The 26,496-nt window shown below is 49.8% G+C and overlaps 1 protein-coding gene across 7 annotated transcripts in view; it reads right to left on the bottom strand.

Annotated features, from left to right (window-relative positions):
* Positions 1-9,955: 9,955 nt before the first annotated feature.
* Positions 9,956-26,496, bottom strand: part of PHKA2 (phosphorylase kinase regulatory subunit alpha 2) — a 91,798-nt gene continuing 75,257 nt past the window's right edge. For 2 of the 7 annotated variants that reach the window (XM_059883391.1, XM_059883394.1), the window contains 15 exons: positions 24,347-24,435; positions 23,252-23,385; positions 22,715-22,871; positions 21,943-22,022; positions 21,668-21,746; positions 21,454-21,583; positions 21,250-21,351; positions 16,821-16,939; positions 16,055-16,084; positions 14,941-14,994; positions 13,296-13,466; positions 12,044-12,097; positions 10,986-11,186; positions 10,471-10,624; positions 9,964-10,213 (listed from right to left, as the gene is read on the bottom strand). In XM_059883391.1, the coding sequence (XP_059739374.1) occupies positions 10,155-10,213; positions 10,471-10,624; positions 10,986-11,186; positions 12,044-12,097; positions 13,296-13,466; positions 14,941-14,994; positions 16,055-16,084; positions 16,821-16,939; positions 21,250-21,351; positions 21,454-21,583; positions 21,668-21,746; positions 21,943-22,022; positions 22,715-22,871; positions 23,252-23,385; positions 24,347-24,435 (1,613 nt within the window). In that variant the 3' untranslated portion in view covers positions 9,964-10,154. Of the gene's footprint in view, positions 10,625-10,985; positions 11,187-12,043; positions 12,098-13,295; positions 13,467-14,940; positions 14,995-16,054; positions 16,085-16,820; positions 16,940-21,249; positions 21,352-21,453; positions 21,584-21,667; positions 21,747-21,942; positions 22,023-22,714; positions 22,872-23,251; positions 23,386-24,346; positions 24,436-26,496 lie in introns of all 7 variants that reach the window. The other 5 variants (NM_001191545.1, XM_059883395.1, XM_024987966.2 and 2 more) reach the window with 5 other exon arrangements.

Raw genomic sequence — 26,496 nt, 5'->3', positions numbered from 1 at the left:
TTTCATTTATTTCTGCTTTGATTTTTATGATTTCTTTCCTTCCCCTAACTTTAGAGTTTTTCCTTTCTTCTTTTTCTAGTTGCTTTAGGCCAACATTACTTTTTGAAGAGACTGTCTTTTCTCCTTTATATATTATTGCCTCATTTGTCCTAGATTAATTTGTTGCAAGGTTTATTTATTGACTCTCTATTCTGTTCCATTGACCTATGTATCTGTTTTTGTGCCTATATCATACTCTTTTGATGACTGTAGTTTTGTAGTGTAGTCTGTGAAGTCAGGGAGCCTGATTCCTCCAGCTTTTTTTTTATTAGTGTTTTTCTTAATGGCTTAGTATATAATCAAAATTTTAATGCTCCACATGTTCATGGAGACCCCAGTGTGTATTCTCACTCTTCTGTCAACTTGTCTATCTGTCCCTCTTATCAAGGTTAATCGTGTCATTTAGTCTTCTGTCCTTGATGATATTTTGTTATGCTGTGCTTGTCAGTAGTCAAGACATGTGTTGAAATCTCGCACTGGGAAGATTGACTTATTGATTCTTCCTTGTAGTTCTATCAATGGTTCCTTCATATATTTTGGAGTTCCTAATATTTTGTTGGGTATATACATGTTTAACATGGAAATATCTTCTTGGTGAATTTGCTTTTATCATCACATAGTCACCTTTTTAATCCTTAATACTTTAAATTTTTGTACTGAAATCTATTTTACCTGACACGAGCACAGTGATACCAGCTCTGTTTCTGTTAATATTTGCCCAATGGGTCCTTTTTCATCCTTTTCCTTTAAATCTTTCAAGTCCATATGCTTAATAAAGAGGACATATCTCTCCATAGTAACCTGATTTGTCAACATTTGTCTTTTAACTGGTGAGTCTGGAACATTTGATCATGATTCTGTTGTAGAATTTTTTCTAACACCTTCACCTGTATTGTGGTTTGTCTCATCTTGTCTATGTTTCTCTGCTTTAGCCTACCATGTGGGGAAGTAGGGAGATAAGGGAGATGGTTTCAGTTTCAGGCCAGGCTCCAAGTTGCCCATCCAGCAACCATCCCCCTCCTTCCTTGTTAATAGGACCCAAGTTTGTTTCAGGCATTTGACAGGTGATGTCTCAGAAAATGGCTCCTTCCCCCAGGACCACAAATGCTTGTTTATTCAACAGTATAGTAGCTCTAAAGCTATCCTGTTAATCCTTACTGTCTTTGCCAGTGATCAGTGATAGGCATGTGACTCAGTTCTGGCCAATTAGAATTATGGGAAAGTCTATGAGGGGGCTTGTGGGAAAGATTTCCCTGCCTGGAATGGGTTGAGGGGAGAGAGAAAGAGGGTGGGAAAGAGAGATTCTGACTCATGGTGGGATGTTGTCTTTTAAGTGTGTGGTGCTTGGTGCTGTGGCAGCCATCTTGTAACCATGACAAGAGGAAGCAACACATTCTGAGGATGATAGAAAAGGAAGATAGGAAGGACATGGATCATTCATGACATTATTGAGCCACTGAACCAACCCTGCAACCTCCTGGCTCCAGACTTGTTAAATGAGGTGATGCTTATTGTTTAAGCCACTGATAGTTGGGTAGTGTATGATGTATAGCTGAAAGTACCCTGAGAAATCATGGAGGAATCTGTCCACTCGTAAAATTTTGCTTGTTCTATTTTTTTATATTTATGTACTTATTTGGCTGTACTGGGTCTTAGTTGTGACATGCAGGATCTTTAGTTGTGGCATGTGGGATCTAGTTCCCTGACCAGGGATCGAACCTTGCCCCCTTGCATTGAGAGTGTGGAGTCTTAGCCACTGGGCTACCAGGGAAGTCCTTGTCCTGCTTTTTAGAGTTCTGGGAACAGACAGGTCTTCAGAGGATACCGCCTGCGCACCCTAGTGCCAGTCCATACTCAAGCAGAAACCATGACAGGCGGGGGTTGAAGGCCTTTGACTCTCCCATCTCTTTTCGCCTTTAGCTCCGCATCACACTGTCAAGCTCAGAGGCTGGAAATTCCACAAGTTATTGTTTTCACTGAGGGTAAAATGTGGTTTGTGAAAGGTAAATACCCCTGAAAGGGCTGGGAATGACCAATGACCATCAAGGCTTATTTCCTCTAACACTCACTTCTGCAACATGGACCCTCTCAGAGGAAACAAAAGACTGGCTGGAGTGAGGACAGTGGCGGAGAGATGGCATTTGGGGGCTGATTTTACACAGGAATTTATTGAACGTTTGCTAGTTTCCAGGAGCTTTATCCTCACTATCTGATTTTTTAGAAAAAAATCAAACATTTACTTAGTACTTACTGTGGTACCAAGTGATAGCCAAGCACTGTAAGAAGTAATGCATTTAATCCTTGTAACAATCATAGAAGATGGGGGTGCTCTCATGAGGCTCACTTCTCAGAGGCGTTGGACCAGATACATGGGTGCCAGCTCCGAGGCGGTGCTCTGAACTGTTCATGAGCCACGCATCTCTCACGGTCTTGGCAAAGCAACACCATGTCCTGCCAGCTCCCTGGCTTAGCCCCAAAGTGCCAACCTCCCTTCCTGCCTCTATCTGCCCGGCTCGATTGTTGGTCCACAGCAGAGAGCCCTGCTCAGGGCGGAGCAGAGGGCAGTGACCTCCGTAGAGTGTAACACCTGAATTTGGCTTAACCCAAGCTTTGCCAACTTGCAGTCCTGATGGATCTTCTTTTAAAAAGTTTTTAATTCCTATTATCTAATTTTTAATGGTCCTTTGAATCCTTTCATGAGGAAAGGTGGCTCAGCGGAAGGACTTGCTGTCCACAGGCACGCACCTAAAAGCTTGTCTGAATTGACGGTCCACATTCAAAAGCACTGGGCTGCCTCCCATGGGGACTGAGAGTCTGCAGGCCTCTGTGGGGACTCCAGGGGGGAGGTGCGTAAGCCACTGTCTACTGAGCCTTTGCTATTTGCCAGTGGTTACACGCATTATCATATGACATTATGATATATACATGAAGATGATTATTACATACAGTTTCCTTCTAATCTCTGGAACTTCCCAGTGAGGACAGTTTATATAATCCCCATCCTATCTCATAGACAAGAAAACTGAGAGGCACCAAGAGACTATGTACAGTCCAAGGATGCCCAGCTCCAAACAGCAATGTGGGGATCTGACTTCTTGCCTGACTGACCCCAGAGCACCTGGTGGAGAAAGAGCTGGGGGCCCAGGATGCAATCAAGTCAGATTTGATGCCTTAAGACAACTGCTGCCTCCATCTCCCAGTTTTGTCAAAGGCTCACCATGTGGTCAAGGTCTCTTGAGTGGCAGGGTCTACATTAAAACAGATACTCTAAGAGCTTTGCAGTTTCCAAAGCACTAACCATGATTCTTCTGAATTGAAATGGGTGCTTGGAGAAAGTGGAGCAGGCCGTGGCCTCCCAGCTTTAGCTTGGGAGCTAAGGGCCACCGGACCTACTGCAGGCCATGCCCAGAGTGCTATCAGTGTAGCCCTGAGCTCTGTGCCCACTGGAGGCCTGTCTGGCATTCACCTCTCCAGGTATGACTGGTTCTGAAGTTGGCTGGAAGGCATCCGGGCTGCCTGTTTGCAAGCATGATTTGGATCATCCTAGGCTGCAGTAGGCTTTTAATCCCTATATGCTAAACCAAGAATTCCCTTCCCCTGCAGTAGTTCGCTCCATACCTGCTGTCCAAATTTTATGTAATCCAAGAAAACGTGAGGCTGTGTTCTGACAGAAGTTTGTAAAGGAAACACAGTATTTGCCCAAATCTAGGTAAACAGTGTTCTTGCCTGGAGAATCCCAGGGACAGGGGAGCCTGGTGGGCTGCTGTCTATGGGGTCACACAGAGTCGGACATGACTGAAGCGACTTAGCAGTAGCAGCAGCAGGTAAACATGGAGTCTTGAAACCCAGGCTTTGGTTCTGACCTAATGTGGGAGAATTTATGAAATTCACAAGCCTCTTGTGCCTCAGTTTCCTCAACTGTAAAATCTTGGTGCTGAGAAGGGTCATCTAAGCAAGCGGATGTATGGCGATAAAGTGCGTTCTTTACTAATGTCTGAGGGGTGTGCTACTCGAGCAGATGTTGGGTTTAAATCTCTGCCACCTTCCTCTGTCTTTCCAATACACCCGAGGCTTACCAGATGTCAGTGGTAAGTGCCAGGTGTCAGATGACACCCAGAGAACAGTGTCACTTATTCCAGAGAGGACTCACAGCCAATCCTACTGGCCTCATGTATTCCCACTGCTGTTTGCACTCTTTACCCTGCCCCCCACCCCATGTTCCCCTGACCACCACCTCCTAGCTCCCTTCCTCCTGAGGATGACTCACTACATTTCTTGCTTGCTTGCTCCATTGTGCTGTTTTTAGGTTCAGAAAAAGAAATGTGTCAAATTTAAAAGCATAGCACAGCTATTTAAAGTTCAGAGCATGAACCCTTTAGAGCCTGGAAGGCCTCGGCCCCCAATTTTCCTCATGCTTTCTAAGGCCCGACCTGAAAGGCAGCTGGGCACTTGCAGATGGTAGAGACAAGGTTTGATGTCCCCTGGGGTGTGGACTGGGAGAATTTTCTGCTGGGGTAGGGAGAGCAGGAGACTGCGAGCCTCAGGCGGAGCCCCAGGGACAAGGTCCAGCCTGGTTCCCTTGGTGGCCCCTTGCTGCAGGACTCGCAGCCTTGGCACAGGAAACTTGGCCGTGGTGGGCTGATGGTTGGGTGCACGTGTGTACATTTGCTCGAAAATGGTCTAAAAGGGCCATACAGGGTTTCAAGCCTGAGGAGGAGGAGGCTTGAGGAAGGGGGCAGGAATAGTTTCCCTCTGTTCAGTCATTTGTTTGCCTCCATTTCCCGGCTCCAGGAGGAGCCTGTGTGCTGTGTGCTTCCCAAGAGGAGTGGAAAGAAGTGCAATTGTCCTGGGCACTTGCCTCCTTCCTCTCACCCTCCCCACCCCAGTCTCTCCAAACCTGCTGTAAAATGAAACCCTTCTCCCCTCTGCCCTCACAGGCCCCTTCTCTGGAAGGGTGGGCATTCCTCTGTCCCAGCCTCCCAGTGACTTGGGGTCAAAGTCTATGCTCCAACACTTGACAGGGCCATTCGCACTCTCTGGACCCCTTCCTGTTCCAGAAACGTGGTGGCTGCACTCCTGCCTCAAGACCTTTGCAACTGGCTGTTCCCCTGACCTGGCACATTTTTTCCCTCAGAAGAACGTTCCGGCCCTCATTTCCTCCACGTCTCTAATCAAATTGTACCTTATCGGAGGTCTTCTCTGCTCATCCCATAGGACAGCCTCTTATCATCCCAACAAATTATGCATCTTTGCTCATTGGTTTATTGTCTGAGCCAGGACAGGAAGGAGGACTCTCCGCCCTGCTGGCCAAGCTCCATGGAGACAGAGAGATGGGCTTGGTCTCGAGCCCTCCCCTAAGCCCCCTAGGGTTTGGCCAGCTGTAGGCCAAGGTCCAGTACTGGTCAGTAGATGACATCCTTACACTCTTGACAAGCTCTTGCCCTATCACCCAGAACATTTCCCTGGCGGCTATCTTATTCTTCCTTGACTGCGCAGAGAGGGAGGCCTGTGGCATCCAGGGGAGCATTCAGGGCTGCCCTCTCATCTTCCTCTGGCGTCATCTTTGAGAAAACAGGGTGGTCCTGGTGAAGGGTGGCGAGTGTGTTCTGCAGAGCCTCCGCCGGTGCCATGCTCAGAGTGAACCTTTGCTCTGAGCTCTGATTTGACCCCTCTCCCTGCTGACCTGCTTGTTTTGTCTCTTGCTTTTAACTAGGCTATTCCACAGCCTGCCAAGCACAGCGCCAGCCACATAAACATGGGCTGACAGCACAGAAGCCATCTCTGGCCTCACTCGGGACCCAGGGACAGAAGCATGGGGTAGGTGTGTGTGTGATCACTGCAGCCTACATCAGCTCACTGCTTTGAGGGTGAAAAGCCCAGAGTCGTTTCTGGAGACTTGGGCTCCAGTGCTGTGCGTGCCACCAGGGCCACCAAAGCCGGCTGGGCTGTTTTCACTCCAGATGGGGCTCTGTGGTTAATAAGGGAGAGAGCACTGGGCACTGGGCGGGAGCTGGCACTGAGGGAGGGAGAGGGACGCCAGAGGCCGACTCACCTCCATGGCCGGGCTCCCTGTAGCCTAGGAGACAGTGGCTCAGATGCTTGAAAGAACCGGGGGGTGGCTGCTCTGTGACAGCTGGGGGAATTTATGCACACTGTCAGGATACAGGCTTACACTTCAAATCAGTTCCAACTCTTTATTTTTAAATCCCCCAGCTGGCTAAAGACTTAGAAGGAAAGATGAGACAATCATTTGCGTCTTGTCCCAGGCAGGCTGTCACTCAGAGTCCCGGAAAAGGCGGGTGTGCCAGGAGCTTTGCCACACTCCTTGGCAGCTGAGTGGCAGCAGGTGGTGCAGGTAGCAGCAGCGACCCTGCCTGCCTCAGTACCGTTTCTACTAGGAGAGAACCTGGGACTGGCCCAGCCTGAGTGAAGAGGGGGTGGTGGGCTGCCTGCTGTGCACACCCTCTTCACTCCTGCCGCCCAAGCCTCAAAAAGGCACCCTCCTGGGGGAGCTCCTGGGGGAGCACCTGTCCTTCTTTGGACAGAGGCATACGAGCCAAGGGTCCTGGCTGTAGTGGACAGTGGTCGGCTTTGGGGGCATCTATGGTGTAGGTCACAGGGTGTGAGCATGGGAAGGACTGGGGAGTTGCCAAATCTTGTGATCTTGTGACTTAGCCAATATCCTTTAAGACACACGTTTCCTACCCAGCTAGAGTTGCTGTTTGTAATCTGCAACTAAAAACTGACAGAGTGGTGAGTGGTGACACAGAGGCCATGGGAGAACAGAGCCAGCGACTAAGAATTCTCCTCGGCAAGTGTGCCCTCTTGGGTGTGTAGCTGGAAAGGTCTTCCAAAAAGGAAAACAGGAAGGTGCAACCATTGCCCATGCCCAGTTCAGATGGAGCTCAGGGCCGTGCCCTTTGTGAAGCCCGTCTTGCCAGCTGCAGGCATCTGGCAGCCACCCTGCTGGGAGGTGGTCCTGTCCTGGAGCACAGGAGGCTGGACAATGTGCCTCCTTGGGTCTTCTCAAACGCGACTGGCATATTTTCATCCTTGCCGCACCAGTCCAGTGATAACCACCCCCAGTAAGTGCCTTCTTGAGCAATTTGTTTTTCATAATAGTTGACATACTGCAACAAGGCAGAGAGATGAATCGTGACTTCAGAGTTCATTGGTTCCAATGATTCCCATCCTTCTAAGAAGGCATTTTTGCCAAAATTGCACATATGCTCCTTAAAAACATACACGGTTGTTTTCTGATGGAATTTTCCCCTCAAACCATCAAACCCTGTGTGCATTTGGTTTGAAAATAGTCTTTCTTGCAGTTTCAGGTGGTCTTGTTCCTCAGAAGTGTCTTGGTAACTTGAGGATATGGCTTTTCCTAAACAGCTTTGAAGGAACAAGGGGACCCCAGGCTCTAAGAAGGTGGCAGTGTGGCTGTACTGTACTGTTCTGATACCAGCAGAGCTATCAGAAGGCATTGTGGGAACATGCAAAGTGCAGAACTGTACAGAACAGATGGCAGGGGCTTCAAAAGCTAAGAATCAGCTTGAAAGATAATGGTACCGAGGGAGGGGGCGGGAGGCTTTTGTACCTTTTGACAGGGAAGCAGGGGAGACAAAAGTGATTTGCCAGACCTGCGTGCAAGTCAGCAGAACTGATACTCTGCTGTAATTTACATCAAGGCAGGCCTGGCTGCCTGTCTTGTCCAGAAATAAGTGGTAGCAATCAACTGACAAACTGTTTCTCTTGCCTCATGATCTTTTTTGTACATAAGGAGCATTTACATCCTCTCTACCCAGGCAGTCATTGTGTAACACTCTCTCCTTCCATTCCCCGCACCTCAGAAGAGTTGCCAATGCTCTGACCGACCTCTGGACCAACATGTCCCAGGAGTCTCCCTCGCAGCTCCCCCAGCCCGGCCACAGGGAAGCCGGAGGCGGGGGAGCAGCTGCCACTCCCTCCCACTGAGCCCCGTGCTAGTCTGTGGGCCTCTTGCCTGGCTGCCAGATGGGCAGACTGAGGCCCACAGAGGCTAAACAATGGCCCACGTCACGGAGCTGCCGGTGGTGGTGATGGCTTGGGAGGCTAGTCCGTCTGACTCAGAGACAGAGCCTTCCGTGTTGCTGGGGTCCCCTGGGTCAGGGCCAGAGCAAGCAGCAGGTGGGTGGCCAGCTGCTTTTTGGCTGACGATGTGACAAGAAATATTTGTCACAGACCCTGCTAAACCCCAGCCATGGCAAAGGTCTGAGCTTGGCCTCTCTGCTCTGAGGAAGGAGAGAGGAGAGTACCCCTGCACCCTTGCAACCACTGCCACTATGTGTGCAGAACGAGCCCCCCAGGCACCTGGTGTGGGAACCTGTCCACTGAGGCCAGGATGGTGGCAGGACAGGCCTCTCCCATCCCGCTCCAACATCTATTCCCCTTCTTGGTGGCATGGGCCTCAGCTGCTTGTGAAAGGGATCAAGCCTCAGAAGCCTGTTCTTTGAAGCTGACAGCTTGATGCCTGTGGAAATGCAGTACTATTTCAGGATTTCATTTGAAAGAGGTTTCAAAAGAGTGAATCGAAGGCTCGGTTGAATTGCTTATTATGGCTCTTCTCCTGGCCGCGTCTCAGTTGGTGAGCCCAAACACAGCATCTGCGGCTTTGCACGTCATCCACAGGCAGGTGATGGTTCTAAATTAGCACCTGGCTCATTCTGGAAGGCTGTAACTCTTCCTGAGCCTTTGCCCGAGAGGTGACCGGGCCTTTAGCAGCTTGTACCTTTACGTTCTCTGTGTTTGAAATGACCCACCAGGGAGGTTACCTGGTCAATGACACGAGTCTTGTTTATGTTAAGCATGTGTGTGTGTGTGCGCTTAGTTGCTCAGTCAAGTCTGACTCTTTGCAACCCTATGGATAGCCTGCCAGGCTCCTCCGTCCATGGGCTTCTCCAGGCCAGAATACTGGAGTGGGTTGCCATGCCCTCCTCCAGGGGATCTTCCCGACCCAGGGATTGAAGCCAGGTCTGCCGCGTTGCAGGCGGATTTTTTACAGACTGAGCCACCAGGGAAGCATGTGTTAAAGACACCAAAAATAAAGGCTATGAAAATGCTCCTATGAAATGTGGGGCCTGTGACCCCCACCATGGACCCTCTGAGGCAAAAGGGAGCAAACAGGCTTCCAAGGAAAGTGGCAGAGAGAGGAAGGCTCTGGGCACCATGGGAGCTCAGCGGGGTACAGCCCCACCTACCCACACCGTCTCTGGGATCTGCCGCACCAATGGCAGGCCTCAGGGTGGTCTCACCTTCCTGTCTCGCACCTTATCCCCCCGTCCCACTGCCCCCACCCTGAGTGCCGAGGCATGTCTCCTGTATTTTTGTATTTCCACACCTGACACAGCTTCCCACACGTGCCAATGAATGACGGAAGGAACCGTCTAGTAATCTGTGGAGAAAGGTTTCACATACTTGCTTTTTTGCACTCACGGCCTCCAGCCCCAGCCACCTGAGGGCCTTACGGTGAAAGTGCTGCTGGGAGAAAGGCCTGAGCACATCTTGCATCTCTGTGGCAGTGGATGCTGCAGACTCACGACATGGCTCCCCAGAACACGGGGTCATGCTGCTCCCTGCTGGCCATCAGCCCATGTGGGAGGGTGGACGTGGGGCACAGGCCTGTGCACAGACCCCCTGCCTGCAGCTGGCCCAGCTCTAAGAAGAGCTGGCGCCCCCTCTGCCTTTTTTCTTTCTGGTTAGATTGAAAGATGTGGGATTTTTCACAAGGCAGGAGAAACCCTTGGGTGGCTAAGATAAAATCCTTGAAGACCAGACCATGAGCCAAAGTGAAGTGGGAGCAATTTTCTAAATCTGGGTGAGAGAATTGTCGTGTGAAGATAGCCATGCCCATAGGACAAGATGCTGAGAAAGCCAGCCAGGCACGAGAAAACCAGGCCCCACAGAAAGAGCTGTTCTATTCAGTAAACAATCTGACCCACAGACAGACCATACCCGTTAAGATGTTCCCTTTGTTAAGGTTTGCAGCTGCTGGAAGGATCTTTCCATCTTGAAGATATGTCACTAGCTCACGGAACCTGTTCGGGAACTCCGCAAGAGCTGATTTAAGCTGCCTTTTCACTTCACTCTGCACTTGAGAGACCCACTTCCAATCTGTCCTCAGACTCCAGGAGACCAGATGCTGTGACAAAAGTTTCAGTGAGATAAGTGTAGACGATGACCCCCCTAGTGCTCCTCACGGGAGCACAGAAGTCACTGGCCCTTTCTGGGGTTTGGATGTCTACTGCTTTCAAGTGTGTTCACTATCATCCCCTCCCTGCCAGGTATTCTCATGGGCAAGGCTTTGTTGGGGAAAGCACAGGGCATCTTGGGGAACACAAGGAAGTGCCCACGAGAAAGGGACAGACTGAGCACCGAGGCCCTACTGCATCTGGCAACCTGAATTGGGCAGCAGTTCCTGCAAATGAGAAGCCACCGCCTTCGTTAGGTAGGTCATCGTCCCATAAGCCCCGCTTGGAGCGCTGTCGTAAAAGAAGTGGCAGATGCCTGTGGCTTGGTCTTTCTCCAGCGTGTCCGTGGCTCCACTTGACACCTGCAGCAGGAAAAAGAGGCAGAGGCAACGTGTGAGCAGAGCCGGCGCTCCCAGCCGGACGTGGGCAGTGCAGCACTGATTCTAGGATGAGAGGACGGCTTCTCCTAGCTCGACTTTGGTTTAACACGGGGCAGGACGTGTTGGCTCTAAAACCTATGCTGAAGGGGGCCTGTCCATCTCCAAAGGTCAAGATTTCCCAGTGGCCACAAACCATTTTCAAACCAAATGGTTGACATTTTTCACCATCTGTGAGGACATTTTCTTTTTTTGAGAACCACCTTTCCTACTGGACACAGGATCTCCAGCCTCAACAGAGGTGAATGGCAGCCAACCCAGCTACACTGCCTCTAGGCATGCCCACCTGGTCTTGTAGGAACAGCTGGTTGGCCATGTGCACGATCTGGTCCACATGGATGATGCCCCCGATGCTGTTCATCTCTGTGTCCGAGAGCAGCGTCAGCACCATGATGGCCTCCACCAGCAGCTGCCGGTACTCGGGTTGTGGCACTCGGTTCAGCACTGACTCAACGTGGACAGCAAACTTGATCTCCTGCGGGGTCATCTGCCAAGGGACCAGGAGAGACAGGTCAGGAGCGAGCTGAGGACAGACAGCCCTGTCACCCATGCCACTCGCAGCACCCACTGACTCAGAGAATACTTGGCTTCCTTGCTAGCCACTTGGCTCATCCTGCTCACAGGAATCCTCTGAAGCAGGAGGCTGAGAGCCAGCCAGCCCTGTCCTAGCATTAGTCACCCATCCCCATGGACTGTGACTTCTAGCGACATGACCATATCTTGTTTTTTCTTTCTTCACTATTCTTTGTGGCATATAGCATGGTGCCTTTGGTGGGGTAAAAATTAAAAAATCATTTTTTTAAAGAATGAAAGGGGGAAAGAAACCAGGGAAGATGACTTGTCAGAGGCGGCTACTATGGGTCCAGGGAGTTCTTCCCTTACCAGAGTTTTCAGGAGCAATCTAGAGATCTGGAAAGTCCAGATATGCTGTTTCTGAGGGGAAGGAAGAAAGGTGATGCTAATAAATGTGGGTAAAAACTGTAAAACTTGAGGGTTAAGTGTTGAGAAAGATGCATGTGTGCTACACGCTTCAGTCATGTCTCTTTGCAACCCCATGGACTGTAGCTCCCATGGACAGAGGAGCCCTGGGGTTCTCCATGCAGGAATACTGGAGTGGATTGCTATTTCCCCCTTCAGGGTATCTTCCTGACCCAGGGATTGAACCTGTGTCTCTCGCATTGCCAGGCAGGTTCTTTACCACTAGCACCACCCGGGAAGCCCTGAGATAGGGCCTGAAAATGGCCTGTATGTGTGTAATGAGCTTGAAATATGGGTGAGTGGAAAGAGTCCAAGAAATCTAGCACTCAGTGAAAACTCATGGCATGTGGGGTTTTCCCGTCATACCTCTTGCGTGGTCGAGGACGGGAGCACGTAACCGTCGATGGACAGACCATGGCACTGGAGGCAGAACACACATTGCACATGTCAGAACCTGATTAAAAAGTGTGCACACACACTCACGTTGCACTGCCCTGGAAGCCAGTGTGAGGACTGGAACACGCCAGACTGTGAGAGTTATTTTTAGAGAGCTTGTTCTCACTGCCCACAGGCTGTGTTTTCGATGGAACGGTTCTAAGGAGCCGGCAGGCGTTGTTCAGATCTCACACGAACAACACCCCAGGGACCTGCTGGGTTGTTCTCTGTGGGAGCTCCGAGTTTCACTCAGCAGCCCAGTCCTGGCGGCTGAGAGGCCCCCTTTGGTGCCAGAGCAAGGGAGATGTGCATGGTTCCTGCTGGCGAAGTGATACTTCTGTGCCTTCACAGGCGTCTATTTTTGAGGTTTCTATAATAAGCACCAATCACAAAAGACTAGAGCACATGCACAGACACGCACACGCACACCCGTGTATATAAATAACAAGCGCTGGCTCTGTACAAAGTGCCACTTCTTCATAATAAAAGCGTCTTGGTATCAAGCCAGCGGGAGCCCGTATGGAAGCATGTGAGGCCCCAGGAAGAGTGGGAAGGTCTTCTAGGAACCATTAGAGGCCTCTGCTCCCATGTGGGGACCAGAGTCAGCTAAGAGGAGAGGGAGCCCTTGGGCCTCCCTGTGCCCAAGTTTTGATGGAGACCTCACAGGGTGCAGAATGCAGGAGATTGGGGAGCGGGTGTTGTGCGCCCTCTTTGGGGTGACTTTTCTCTCCTGGCCTCTCCTACTGTGAAATAAGCTAACAAAAATAACTGAGGGAAAAAAAATCAGTCCTGTGTGGTTCTTGGTTTGCATAGAAGCTTCTGATGGAGGCTGACAGTCCCTCTGGCAGGACACTGGCACGCTCCGGGGCTGAGGAGGGAGAAAGTAGCTGCAGGGACCAAGATGCATGGCTGTTCCAGGTCAGGTGGGTTACAGCATTTTACCCCGAGTCTTCCTGGCCTTCTCTGCCTCTTGCCTACCTTCAGACTTCGCTATGTTCAGAAAATAGGTCAGGGGTGGCTCCACACAACCTGGACCGCCACTTTATCTTACTGGTTTGGTTTCCAGCCAGCACTTCCCAACCAGGGGCACTTGGCCCCCGAGGGGACACTTGTCAGCGCCTGGTGACGTTTGAGTGGTCACACCGGGTGGTGGGGGGTGATGCAGCTCCGCAGCCAGGCTCACCTTCTGAAGGATCTTCCACACCTTCTGGTAGAATCCCACGGGGACCCTGTTGATGGCGCCGTCCAGCCTTCTCCTGCGCAGCCACTGGCCCTGCCGTTCCCCCCAGCCCATGTGCTGCCTGCCCGAGTCTGATGACGATGTGCCCGTGGGTGAGGATGGGGTGCTGGACCTCTGCAAGACAGAAGGGCGTGGCATTCAGAAGCCTCAGGAGGGCTGCCTGGGGACTAGTCAGAAAGACCAGCTGGCTTTACCGGTTTGCTGACCCAGCTTCTTCCCTGCACTCCTCCAGCCACCAAGAGGGGGTGCACCGGAAGAGGCCCCAGGCCCAGCAGAGAGGCCCAGCAGGCCAGGGGGTGGGCTCTGGGGGGCTGAGAACCCCAACTCCGCACCAGCAGCTCTCACTCTGTGCCCTCGGCCTCCTGTAAGCAGCGGAGCACAGGCGGGCACCCTGAGTGCAGACGCGGGCAGCCCTGCAGCCCAGGGAGGACAAGGCATGGGGACTACGTTCCTCCTGTGGAGCATGGTGGTCACCACACTGCGGGGCTGGGGCTGTGGGAATACAACACCCAGCGAGCCCTGGGAGGAAGGCCTCAGACCATGGTGTGTCCACCTTCCTCTTCAGCCGCTTTCTATTCTGCCTGTTCTCAGCATAGCGCTTTCTCCTCATTTGGGGCGATGACTGCCTCTGAGCTGGGGTACCATCTCCTCCTCATCTCCTCCTGGAGACTGGATTTATTCTGGCCTCTCTGAGGGAAGCGCTGAGGCAGGGCCAGCAGTTCGGCTTCTGCCTCGGGAGCCACAGGCCCGCCCACGACTGCAGAGGCCACAGGAGAGGCTCCAGGGGCCTGAGGTCGGAATGGGGCTCCCTGGGTGCAGCTTCCCTGTGGCCAAGCGCGTGTCCACTGTGCCGGCGGCCTCCCAGGTGGGGACGGAATAACCTTCATCCTTGCACTTGATCTGAGTTCTGGACTACCTGGCAGTTTTCCTTTCTCAGCGTGCAACCTCAAATTTAAACCTCTGCAGGACTGGAGGCTTCTTGGAGCACACGTTTTGACTTCATCGGATCTTATTTTGAAAAGGCTATTAGGCTAGGTTATTCCACTGGGCTCATTACTGCCATTTAAATACGGCAACAATTAGAGACAAATAAAAGTAATTACAGCCATACTATTCAGTGACTCAGCTGGTTTTCTCCCTCTAGTTTTGGGAGGAAGATTCAGACTTGCCTGTGCAATTAGAACATTTCCTCCAGCTCATCTGGGGCCTCCAGTCAAGTAGGGCCACAGCACGTACAAAGTGCCCATTGGATCATGCGGGCAATGATTCACCCCCATGGCTCAATAGAAAGATGCATAACCACTGCCCCGAAGGTTCCAGAAGCTCCTGGGGATTGGTGAGAAGAGTGTTGCTCACTCACAGCCCACAGAGGAGAGCATAAGCAGAGAACTCAAGATGGAAAAACAAAGCTCTCAGTTTCACAACTCTGCTTGCTCTCCAGCCTCTCCTCTGTCATGGTGACAGTCCCATGCTAACACTTAAACCTTTTCACAGCTTGGGAGGGGGGAGGGAGTGGGGGGAGCAAGAGAAGGGCAAGGAGAGGATGTGGACACCACAAACGAGGCGGCGGCGGGGATGCATGGTTTACCGCAGACTTTGAGGAGCGCGCGCTGCTGGATGCGGCCTGGCTCACAGAAATGAGCTACAAAACAGAGAGAGTCCACTCAGTCACGTGCACTGACACCAGAGGATGCATGCAGAGAGGAGGAGCACAGAGCAGCCCCGAAAACCGCCGAGGAAGCAAGACGTGGAGGATGCGGGCAGCGGAAGTTCTCAGTCACCCCTGAGGCAGACAGCCCATGGTGCAGGGGCAGAGCTCCGCTTTCTCTGAGTGTGGAGCTTCCCCGTGTCTAGTCAGTGTGGAGGCAGCTTGTCAAGTTAGGATACAACTTATTTTCCAAAGTCACAGCCTTGAGATGCTAATCTTTTATGTTAATTTTGGAAAGAGAAAAATGTATTTCCTTGATGTAAGTAAGTGGCCAAATATAATACTTACACTGGCTAACTGAACCTAAACCCATGCAAGAGAAACGGTGATCATTCTGTCCCCATAAGCTAAGACAGCATTAAACAGATGGAAGGAAGCCCCCAGATTCGCTCCAGTCAACTACCATCAGGATGTGGGCAACCAGAGGGACGGTGCCACCGAGTGGCTGGCACAGGAAGACGTTTGAAAAGTCTGTTCCTTACTTGGAAAAAGCATAAATTCCAATGAGAGGGCACATGTGTTTTTCCCTGGGACTGAACAGGAAATCTGCACGTCAGTAGAGACTCTGTGCTCAGTCACAGAAACAGGACACTGTTAGGAATGGGTCTCCAGTATTTTTTTCTATTGCTATAATCAGTGACCACAATCCACTTGTCCCTATTCAGTTCCGTTTTTTGAACAGATACTCCTGCGGAGGCAGAACCCATCTCCATCCATCTGTTTCACAAAGTATCTTATGAAACCCAAGAGTTTGATAAATGGATTTTTTTTCTCAAGGCATGGGGCAAGATCACTTCTCTTGCTTTCGAGTGCACTTGGCCTGTCCCAAGGGCTGCCTGCCACAGCCTGTGGAGTCGCCTCCACCCAAGCCTGTTTGATGGGCAGAACTGTTCTCCATGGCTTGACACTCTGTACTCACAGCCTCACTTCCCACATTCAAGCCAGAAAGACCATAAAGCACAGTAGAGGAGGAAAGAAGACAGAGATGTTTCACCTGTTCATCAGCACTAAACCGCCTAGTCATCTGAAAGCAAAAATACATCAGAAAATAAAAACCAGTTTCAAATCAAGGCTGCCTTACTACTTGTATCACCGTCTAGAACATCCAAGGACGTGTTGGTCCACCTGCAGGGCGTGACCATTAGTGCCTCACGGGCTCAATCTACTGAAGCCACACTTGAAATGGAGAAAATCCCAGTGCATTTCTCACTGCAGGTCACAGTCAGCAGGAAACTATTTCCTACTGTAGATCACTGTCAAGTCCTAGCATAGTACCCAACCCATTAGGAGTGAAAGGCTGTTGACTTGCAGTCCTGTGGGATCAGTCCAGAAGGAATTTATTATGAATTAAAGGTGAGCACCAAAAAGACACACCTATGGATGGTGGAAAATAAGGATATCACGAGCATTCCAGTCTATTTCTACACTCCTTCATTTCACCGTTGCACTTGAAGGACACATTGGATGGAGAGAGGATTCAGTGACCTTTTGCAATGGTTGTGGTCCTCTCGAAAGACTGGTTCTTGGCAACAGGCAAACATGGGGCAGGGTATTTTCTGGAATGCTCACCTAACATGGTTAACGCTAAAGACAAGCGCTTGTGGGTGCACATGAGAGGCTCTGGGATGTCTGAGCACAGGAGGGATCTCTCATCCTTTCCCAAGCGGGCTGTGGTCTGCATGCCCAGGGCTTCTCTCATGTTCTCAGTTGAGCCCAGACAGGAAGACCACTTCTTTCCTGGCACTGAGAGCTCTTCTTACCTGTTTCATCTCACTCCTCAGCCTGTTGATGCCGCTCCTCTCGGTTTTGGTGACTCCAGTGTGGCCCACCTCATGGATGGAGACAGCAGGGCTAGGTGTGGAGGAGTGAATGGGCCGCACTGCAAGGGAAACACACACAGGGTCCTTATATCACGTCCGCCCTCAGAGGGACACATGCATGTGCTTGTTTTTATCTCTCCCCACTCAACTGTGCACTCCCGCTTCCAGGACCTGGAGCAGGGCCTGCGACACAACATGGGCTCAGTATGCATTTGGGTGACATAGTGAACATGACTTAAGCAGCATGCAGGAAACACTGAGTGGCCAGAAAACACTTCATTGCTTTGAGTATGTTGTTTAAAATAACTTTTTACGTCTCCAAATGTACCCCTTCCTTGTAGAAACTTGAGTCCACCCAATAAAGGTCCAGCCTTGGGGCAAGAGAGGGAAGACCTGGGAAAACAAGCCAACCAAAGGTGAAGACACAGCAGTGGCCATCCCAGAAGGGGCAGGGGGGCTCCACCCTGCTGCAGTGGCCTGTCTATGGCCGTGCCCCACTCCCTGGTGCTCCACGCTGTATGCACAGCGATCATTCTAAAAGGCACATGGGGGACTATGTCACTGTCCACTCAGACTCTTTTCAGGCCTAGCCCAGTCTTCAGGATAAAGCCTCCCAAGGGCACATGAAGCCCTACCGACTGGAACCCACCTGCCCCTCGCAGCTGTCCCCTCCGAGGCAGTCCCTCGGTGCTGGGTGTTGCACCGGTGGCTCCCTCCCGTCCCAGATGAGTGGACAAATAAGGAGCCCAAGGACAACAGAGAGGGAGGACCCACAAAGATTAGCCAGAGTGGGAGGAAGGACATGGAAAGAGTGGAAAACAGAAGCCAAAGGGGCCTGTTTGTACTGGGCATTAGCTGAAAACATTAATTTCAGACATCTCAGGATTTAATAAAAATTGAGTTTTCTTATTTATAAAAATTGAACAGTTACAGGTAGGGCTGCTTAAAAAAACTGAAGGATTATAAAGGACAATTAACAAATGTTACATGCAAAAAGACAGGACCTCTTCTGGCCTTGCTTGCAATCTGACGTATGTATGGTTTCAAGTGACATTACTGTTCCTAGTTTCATAAGCTTCTATAGCTTTATATCTAGTAGCAATTTTTCAGTAATTATCTGTGTCAAACCACGTATATTATTTTGATGAGCAGAACACATTAAATATTTATCTTGTATATTTACATTTCAAGGATTGTGCATTTGAAAGGACTGAAAATTACTTTTGGAAAAGGATCCTGAGCGTTCCTCCTTCAGGAAAGGAGAAAAACCACCAAAACACATCTGACTGTGTGATGCTGTCTTTGTTTGCCTGCTGGCACCCACTCTAAAGAAAAAGATCTGAAGTACCCAATGTCCTTATTAAATAAAAAGAATGACAGCCCACACTGCATTTCTTTGGCTTGATGAAATAAATTCACCAATGTGTCTGCAAATCAGTTCACTTTATTATGAGGAGGATAAATGATAATTGCCTCAATTATAATTAGGGAGCATTTGAGAACAGAATTCCATCAGGACTTGGGCAATTGTATTTCCTAACACTGGAGACAGGGTTCTGGTACAGAGAAAAAGGGAGAGAGCAAGACGAGGATGAAGCAAACTCAGCAAGGTGTTGTTAGGCTGCACAGGGCTGTTCTCCAGGCCTACAAAGGGTAACGGGGGTCTGGTTGAGAACTCAGCCACACTAAAGGTGGAGCACTCAGGTGCTGCGAAGACAGCCTTCACGTGCGGACCCCCTGGTCACCTCACCCCTTTCTAAGCCCCGTGCCCAAGAGGCAGGCCAGGGTGCAGAGGGGTGTACCATGTCCACGTGCCCCCATGGCTCTCCCCAGCAGCTTGCCAGAGGATCACAGAGCCCTCCAAGTTACAACCTTAAACCTAGGACTCTTGTCAATGTCAGGGAAGTAGGAACCTTACACCCAATCTGTGTCCCAAATCAATGATTACTGATGTTGTTTGTATAGAAGCAGTTCCAGGCAGCGCTGGATATGTCAGTCAAACCCTCAGTGAAGCCATTCCTGACGCCCTCCCCACAGAGGAAAGAAAGCTGAAAGGCAGGGGTTAGCAAACTTCAGAGGCGACCCACTGTCTGCTTTGCACAGCCTATGAGGTAAGAATGGCTTTGTACATTGTTGGGGGAAGAAAACAAACAAATAGTATCTTTGTTGTTGTTTAGTTGCAAAGTTGTATCCAACTCTTTGTGACCCCATGACTGTAGCCAGGCAGGCTCCTGTGTCCATGGGATTTCCCAGGCAAGAATACTGGTGTGGGTTACCATTTCCTTCTCTCGAATAGTATCTTAGGACACACGCAATGATATGAAATTCAAGTTTTGCTGTCCAGGATTATTTTTTGGCAGCCGGCTTCTCTTTGCTGACGTGTGGTCTGTGTCTGTGTTCATGTTGTGACAGCAAAGCTGAGGCCTGTGACCAAATGGAGCCTGATTGGTTCCCTCTGGCCTTTTACAGGCAGTGTTTGCTGACCTCTGGTCTAGAGGAGGACAGAGCTTAGAAGGGGCTTGGTAAGAGAAAGTAGTGTATCACAAAAGGAAACTCGAGGGTGGAGGGAGAGGTGGGAAAGAGGCACTTAAGGAGTTGGGGGAGTGTTGAAGTGGAGTTTATAATGACCTATGCCCAGCATTTGGTTGTGGTGGTCTGGCATTTGAAAACATGGTCAGATAGGAAGAAAATAGTTGGGGAGTTGAGAGAGATGCTGTCAAATGGAGGCAGAAAAGCCCAGGCTGGCTGAGGAAGGCATGGAAGGAAGGAAGAAGATAACTACTCTGGCTGCAGGGCTGGTGGGCACTGCCTAAGTTCTCTGCTGTCAGGAGGTAAGGACTCAGAGTTTGTCCTAGAAGACAGGGAGGGCCCAATGTTAATAAAAATCCTCCTTAAAGGAGGCACAGAGATTGTAGCTACTGCTTTGTGACCAGAAGGGAGCCGAGGTATGAAGGTAGGTGCACTGCTTCCCCAGTGGATGCCTCTCCAGCAGCTGCTCATCCTGGGAGATCCTAGGCCAAGTGCTGCTGCTTTTTTTTTTTTAGCAGTTGGTTCCCGCAAATGGCGACAGAGCTATGCGCACAGGGCCAGGGGTGAGGGGCACAGTCAGTGGGGCGAAGATGGCCACACGTGGGACCAGGGAGGAGAAACAGCCTGAACAAACCAGCCCTGGGAAGAGGCGCGCAGCCTGGTGGGAAGGGAAGGCTGGAGCTTGGAGAAGGGACAGGATGCTGCTACAGAGAGCTGACAAGGGCTAGGTGGGGAAAGGCCTCAGGTGACAGGACCACGGCGGAGAGCCAGGTCTCCAGTGCTATGGGGGCTGGCCTGGAGGGAGGGAGGCAAGGTCAGCTCCTGGTGACTGGGAGAGGGGAGCAGAGCCAGGCTCCGGGGAAGAGTGAGCACAGAAGGAGGCTGCACCGACAGGATGACAGGTAGGTACACTTAGGAATATGCTAAACCCACAACATTTTTGAAACAGCCTTCTCAAAAGCTCTGAAAATTGGCAGTCCAAGCAGGTCAGGAAGAAAGGAAAGCAAAACGATTCTGTTTCTGGTGGAATCGCCTATGGCAACACGTGGGGCAGTGCGCTGAGGCCTCTTCCTGCAGCCATCACAGCTGTGCATCTTACAGATGAAAACCAAAACAAGACTAGAGGGAAATGCGCATTCGCTCAGGTTCACTGTGCACTAAGCTGGTGTTCATGGTATTGTAAATGTAGTAAAGGTGCATCTAGTACTTTTTAGTAATTTCAAAGGATCATGAAATGATCCTGGTTCCTTTTGAGAAAGGGCTTCCTGTAGCAAGGGATGTTCTACAGTCCATCTATTATATAAAATAAAGGGAATTTAGTACAGAGTGCTAATGCAGTGGCCTGTGAGAGCATCCAGACACCCTGGTAAGTGTGGAACTGAGGTTGATGAGGCCCTGTTACCAGCTAGCTCTGTGACCTTGGACAAGGGAGAGCTGTCTCAGCCACATCCTTCCTAAGAGGGAACCGCAAAGTTCCAAGTCTTCCCTTGTTGCTGCTGTGGTCTACTGACTGCACCCCACAAGTTCAGTATTGGGAGAAATGTGTTCTCATTTCTCACAGGGGTTGTACTGGTTGGTGATGATTTTTCTCCTCCCTGTTCTAGTTCATCTTCCTTATTTGTGGTGGGAGTGGCCTGGCTGCGTTAGGTTTCTCTGCAGTGCCCCCACACCAACAGGAGTAAAGGAGATCCCCGTGGACATCAGGCAATATGGTGATTCTTGTGCAGTTGTGAGATTCATTTGTATTTGCATAGGCAGGGATGTGTCAGAGTTAGGTATAGGAGGAAGGAAGTGGGGGTGAGGATTACTGAGAAAGGAAAGGAAAGAAAGACTAACTTACTGCTTCTTTCAACACCAAATTCTTTGCCACTTAAGATGTGGTGCAGGAGATTTTTCATATCAAAAGGGCTGAGGTTCATCAGACTTTCAGAAGCTTCTTCTCCTGAAAACAAACGTGTTAAGTTTTCCCAGATACAGGACTGGTGGCAGGAGAAGGAAGAGTTGGGTGGACTCAAGCAGTGTGAGCCGCCCTTGAGAATCCCACCTGAACAGTTCAGGCTCCGTGCCAGCTCCGTGGCCATCACCTGAATGATCAGTCCAATTCGGAGCCGGAGCATCTCCACGAAGAGGCTGGGCTGTGCCCTGACGTACATCGCCAGGTACACCACGATCTCCTGACACAGACACATGAGGAGACGGGATTTCAGAGTCTGGGTGGCGGCGGATATGCCGCTGCTGCCCAGAGACGGCCCACTGACCTGTGTGAGCACGGCGATGCTGATGTCCTGCCCGCTGGCTTCGTAGATGAGCTTCGTGAGCTCCTCGGGGGGAAGAGGCCTAGGAAACAGCAGCAGCACAGAAACACTATGGATGACGCCTACGAGCACCTCCAGCCCTCCGTGGAAAAGCCTCATTTTCTAGGTGGCAGGGCTCAAGGGACAGTGTCTCTTAAAAGACTTTTCCTGAATGGTAGATGGTGCTGAGGTGTCCTCCCCACCCCGAACCTGAGTCCCCCCGCAAGCTGAAGACTTACGCAGAGATGGTCTTCTCCCGGGGTTCTGGGGGCAGGCCCACTGTGAGCTGCTTCTGGTGTGACAGCAGGTCCGTGCACGCCTGCATGGTCAGGGAGAGGGGGAGAAAGAACAGCAAAGCTGGTGGGGAAGGGCCACTGCCAATAAATTTGCCTTTATAAACTTGACCTATGCTGTCATTTATTTGAAAATTCATATACAGGTTCCAGGCTGAGCAACCCAGGCTGAGCTGGGTCCCTCTGGTCTTTGTGTCCCCAGGATGTGGCCCCAAGGCCTGGCTCTGCAGGGCCTGTGAGTCCTGAGTCCTAAAACACGGATGTTAAGACTTAATGACCATATTATAGTCCTAAATTGCCAGTTTCCCCATTATTCACATATAATAAATACTATAATAATGACCTTGAGTGTCATAGAAAGCAGTTCTGGAATTTGGGGTCTCAGGGTTAAAATACCCCTGATGACAGTACTACAGATGTGCAGAAATAACAGTGTTCTGGTTAGGAGGGTGCTGGATCACAAAGCATTTTCATTTAATTTCTTAGTAAATCCTTTTCTGCAGCTAAGAAGCAACAAAACGAATCAGTCTGAATTTCAACTGCTCTGTCCTTCCAAGAGCTGTGGGAGATCAGGAGACAAATACCTGCTCCATCTGTGTAATAAGTACCATGTTTCCTTTACAAATATGAGGTGCTTGCCTCCAGCTCTCCTAATAGGACGAGAGTATGGGGCTAGAGAGGATAGACAGCCAACCCGCACACGCTCAGTGGCTCTGACCTCAGCCAGGACCTCCACTTTCTTCCGGAGGAGGCCGGAGATGTAGCGGATCAGGCCCCACTCCTGGTTCAAGCCGGCCTTCGCATAGAGCTCACTGAGGAGGTTGTGAACAGTGACCCCGTGCTGTCCAGAGAGATTTGTGTCCCAGCTGGGACCCCTGTCAAGAGATGGAAAACCCTCCAAGTATGGCCCAGAACGCTGACAGGCCAGATCCTCTCGCAGTGGAGCTCACTTGGCAGGGAAGGGAATGCATCAACGGGCATCGTGCCAAGTGCTTGGGCCCTCCCACGGCCTGTGAGCCTCACTTGGGGCCACGGGACCGTATTGTCTTCTATCCATTTGAAACAGAAGCCTGACATCAGGAAACAGTGAGATCCTGGCTTCAGCCAGCCTTCTGATTTCAGCAGGCACAGAGGGGGATGGAGTCTGGGTGCTCTGCGTGACTCCAACCATGATGCAGCTGGCTGCCAGGCCAAGAAGCCAGGACAAAGCATGGAGGAGAGAAAAAGCCGGACCTCGCCAAGGTCCTGCACTTACTTTATTACATACAGAATGTACAGAATGTCTGCTTGGTCCTGTAGGTTCGAACAGTCTTTCAACTGCTCAACCAGCTTCTCACAGTCCACGTCGCCATGGTCATCTCTGGGAAACTGGAAGTCATCTTCAGGGGCCTGTCCATACAAAAGACAAAAAGAAGGGCACAGGGGCTGGGCATGCACTTCCAGAAGATGAGAAAGTGACACACCAACCTGGTCTTGGCACTCTGCTGCTGTGCCATGCTCCAGGTTTTCATGGGATCTTTTGTGGCTTTTTTTTTTTTCCTGAACAGTGAATCACTATGTTAGTCGTTCTCTGCAGGAGACTGAACAGGTTAAAATCTGTGTAAATTTTATTTATGTGAAGGTCAAAAATGGGCAAAACCAACCCTGGTGTTAGAAGGCATGCCAGCAGTTACGTGTGAAGGGAGAGGAGGCAACCAGGAGGGGCACCAAGGGTGCCTGTCCCTCACATGGGCCTGTTGGCTTGGCGATAATTCACTTAGCCCTATACTTTTGTCTTATATGCTTTTTTATGTTAAACTTCAATAGAATATTTTTTGAAGGCAAAAAACAAAATGTGAGTTTTAAACAACATAAAATTGTGGTTAAAATAGTCTCCAACAGACACCAAATCTTTCTGATAAAAGCAAAGGAGACTTGGACTAAAGTAACAAATTATAGGAACTAGTGGGGAACATTCTGAGAGCTTCTTCTCCAGAGGAATCTTTTTCCGGTTTCCTGCCCTGCTCTGGAAGCAACCCAGCCTTGGCTGGTGGTCCCAGAGAGGCCATGGTTAGTAGCAAGTTGCTGCGTTTCCTTTCGGCAGCACGGATTCCGGTGAGTGGCAGAATGTCAGGAGCCTTCTTCACACCAACATATAAAGGTCTGGGTCAATTCAGTGTGCACACAGACATAAACCACAATCCAGACACCAAAGTGGGTGCACGTGAAAACCCAGCTTCTAACCCTACAAGTCCTGCATATCAAGAAATATGCTCTTTCTCTTGAGGCAAACCATTTACAAGAGCTCCTGGGATTATACCAGCACCAAAGAACATTATACTTCTTGAAAAAGTGATCCCAAATACTTTACCTTTTTTAGGAGTGGCTGAGGAGAATCAACGAGATTCAGCGATTTACGGTGGGCACTTAGAACTTTAGTTGGCAAAGCCATGGGAACAACTAGAGAAAAAAAGAATAAAGAGCTCTTCTAAGCAGGAGAAAGGATAAAAAAATTTTTTTCAAGAGCTAAGGTGGCTACTCCTTATTCAATACAAACCAAATAAGGAATGATTACTTACTTAAATTTCAAAAAGAATTTTTCATGTGGCTAGATCATGTGCTAAATGTGGAAACAAACAATGAACAGGACAGAGATCTTGGCTTAAGGAATATATTTTCACTTTTCTTAGAATTCAGGGAAAACTACATAGCATGTAGAACTGGAAGGGGCCTTAGAAATGATCAACTCCGACTTCTTTTTCTCTCAGATGTGGAGACTGAAGCCCAGAGACAGCAGGCCATTGGCCAAGGCCCTGCCCACTGTTGTGCGTCCCTTCGCCACTGCAGGGCGTCAGTGCTTCTGTTTCATAACCACCTTTATTTACTTTGTGGGGAGCCCACACCACACAGCCTGTGGGCTCTTGGTTCCCTGACCAGGGATTGAACCTGGGCCCTGGCAGGGATAGCACTGAATCCTAACCACTAGACCACCAGGGAAATCCTCTTTTAACCACCTTTAGATGTTATCATTGAGGGGCTTCCCTGGTGGCTCAGACATTAAAGAATCTACCTACAATGCAATGGCTCAGACGGTAAAGAATCTGCCTGCACTGTAGGAGACCCCATTTCGAGCCCTGGGTTGGGAAGATTCCCTGGAGGAAGAAATGGCAACCCACTCCACTATTCTTGCCTGGGAAATCCCATAGACAGAGGAGCCTGGCGGGCTACAGTACGTGAGATCGCAAGAGAGTCAGACACTACTTAGTGACTAAACAACAGTGAGAGGTTATCATCAATATTTAGTTATTAAGCTGTCTTTTTCTGCCAGGTTATATTGTATCATCTAAAGAAAATAAGTTTTCAAGGTAAAGATGTGGTGTATTTAAAAAGCATTTATAAACCTCCAGGTTATACTAGTGAATTAAACATAAGCTTTAATTTTACTTTCTCTTAAACCCCCAATAACAGTACAAAAATAATTTTTTTAAAAAGGCAAATCCTAAAAAATAGGGAAGCTGAGCAGAAGACAATAACAGAGTTGGAAAGCCAATGGATAAAAGGCAACCAAACCCCAAGACTACAGTGGGGAAAACAAGCACCAGTCAAATTTCTACCAGAGAATCCTCAGACGTCTAAGGAGCTTGCTGCACCATGGACCTCTAGCACCTGGGGTTGAGAGAGGGCATCCAAAAGAAGGAAGACAGAGAAGAAGCTGTGTGAGAGGCCGTGAGCTCCCTAGATGCCTTCTGCAACTCCACATAACTTGGCAACAGCCTTGCTCACCCTGATAGAAGACTAAAGGGTCTCTCTGAAGAGGGTATAAAGGGGGTGGTATGTGCGTCTCTGGAGGGGGTGCTGGCCCACATGTCTGAAGGCATCGCTAAATGCCTTGGGGGAATAAGTGACTGTATAGGCAATCAGACCTTTACTGGTTAAAAAGGACATTGTGAAGGAGACTGTAGAACATCTCTGGGAAATCTGCCCCGCCTACACCCATAAACTCAACAGGCCCCACTCACAGACTTGGAGGTTCTCATGCATGAGCAGATAACCAAGGGACACCCAGCACTGGAGGAAAGACTAATGTGAAAGACAGACCAAAAGCAATAGGAAACATTGACTTGGGGAAAATGGGAGACGATTTAGGGAGAAGAAAATGTAAAAACAAAACCAAAAATCTCTGCCATTAACTTTATTAGAGTAATTAAAAATTGTATTGCATGAGACAAGAAGAGATACAATTCAGAGAACAAAGATTTAAACCATGACAGCAAAATAGGAAAAAGTCAATTGAGCAGGTGGAATAAAATGTTCAAACAACTGCCCTCAGAACAGAGCAAAAGACAGAGAAATTAAAGACAGGGCAGAAACGATAAAAGACTTCTCCAGGAGGTCAATATTAGAATCACAAAGTACCAGAGAGACAGGACAGAGAAAATGGAAGGAAGTAAATGAATCAAGAAATTATCAGAACAACTGCACAGGACTGAAAAACACACATTTCCAGATAGACAAGATCCA

Source organism: Bos taurus, chromosome X, assembly GCF_002263795.3.
Source record: "Bos taurus isolate L1 Dominette 01449 registration number 42190680 breed Hereford chromosome X, ARS-UCD2.0, whole genome shotgun sequence".
NCBI lineage: Eukaryota > Metazoa > Chordata > Mammalia > Artiodactyla > Bovidae > Bos > Bos taurus.
This window is presented reverse-complemented; position numbering and strand designations above follow the sequence as displayed.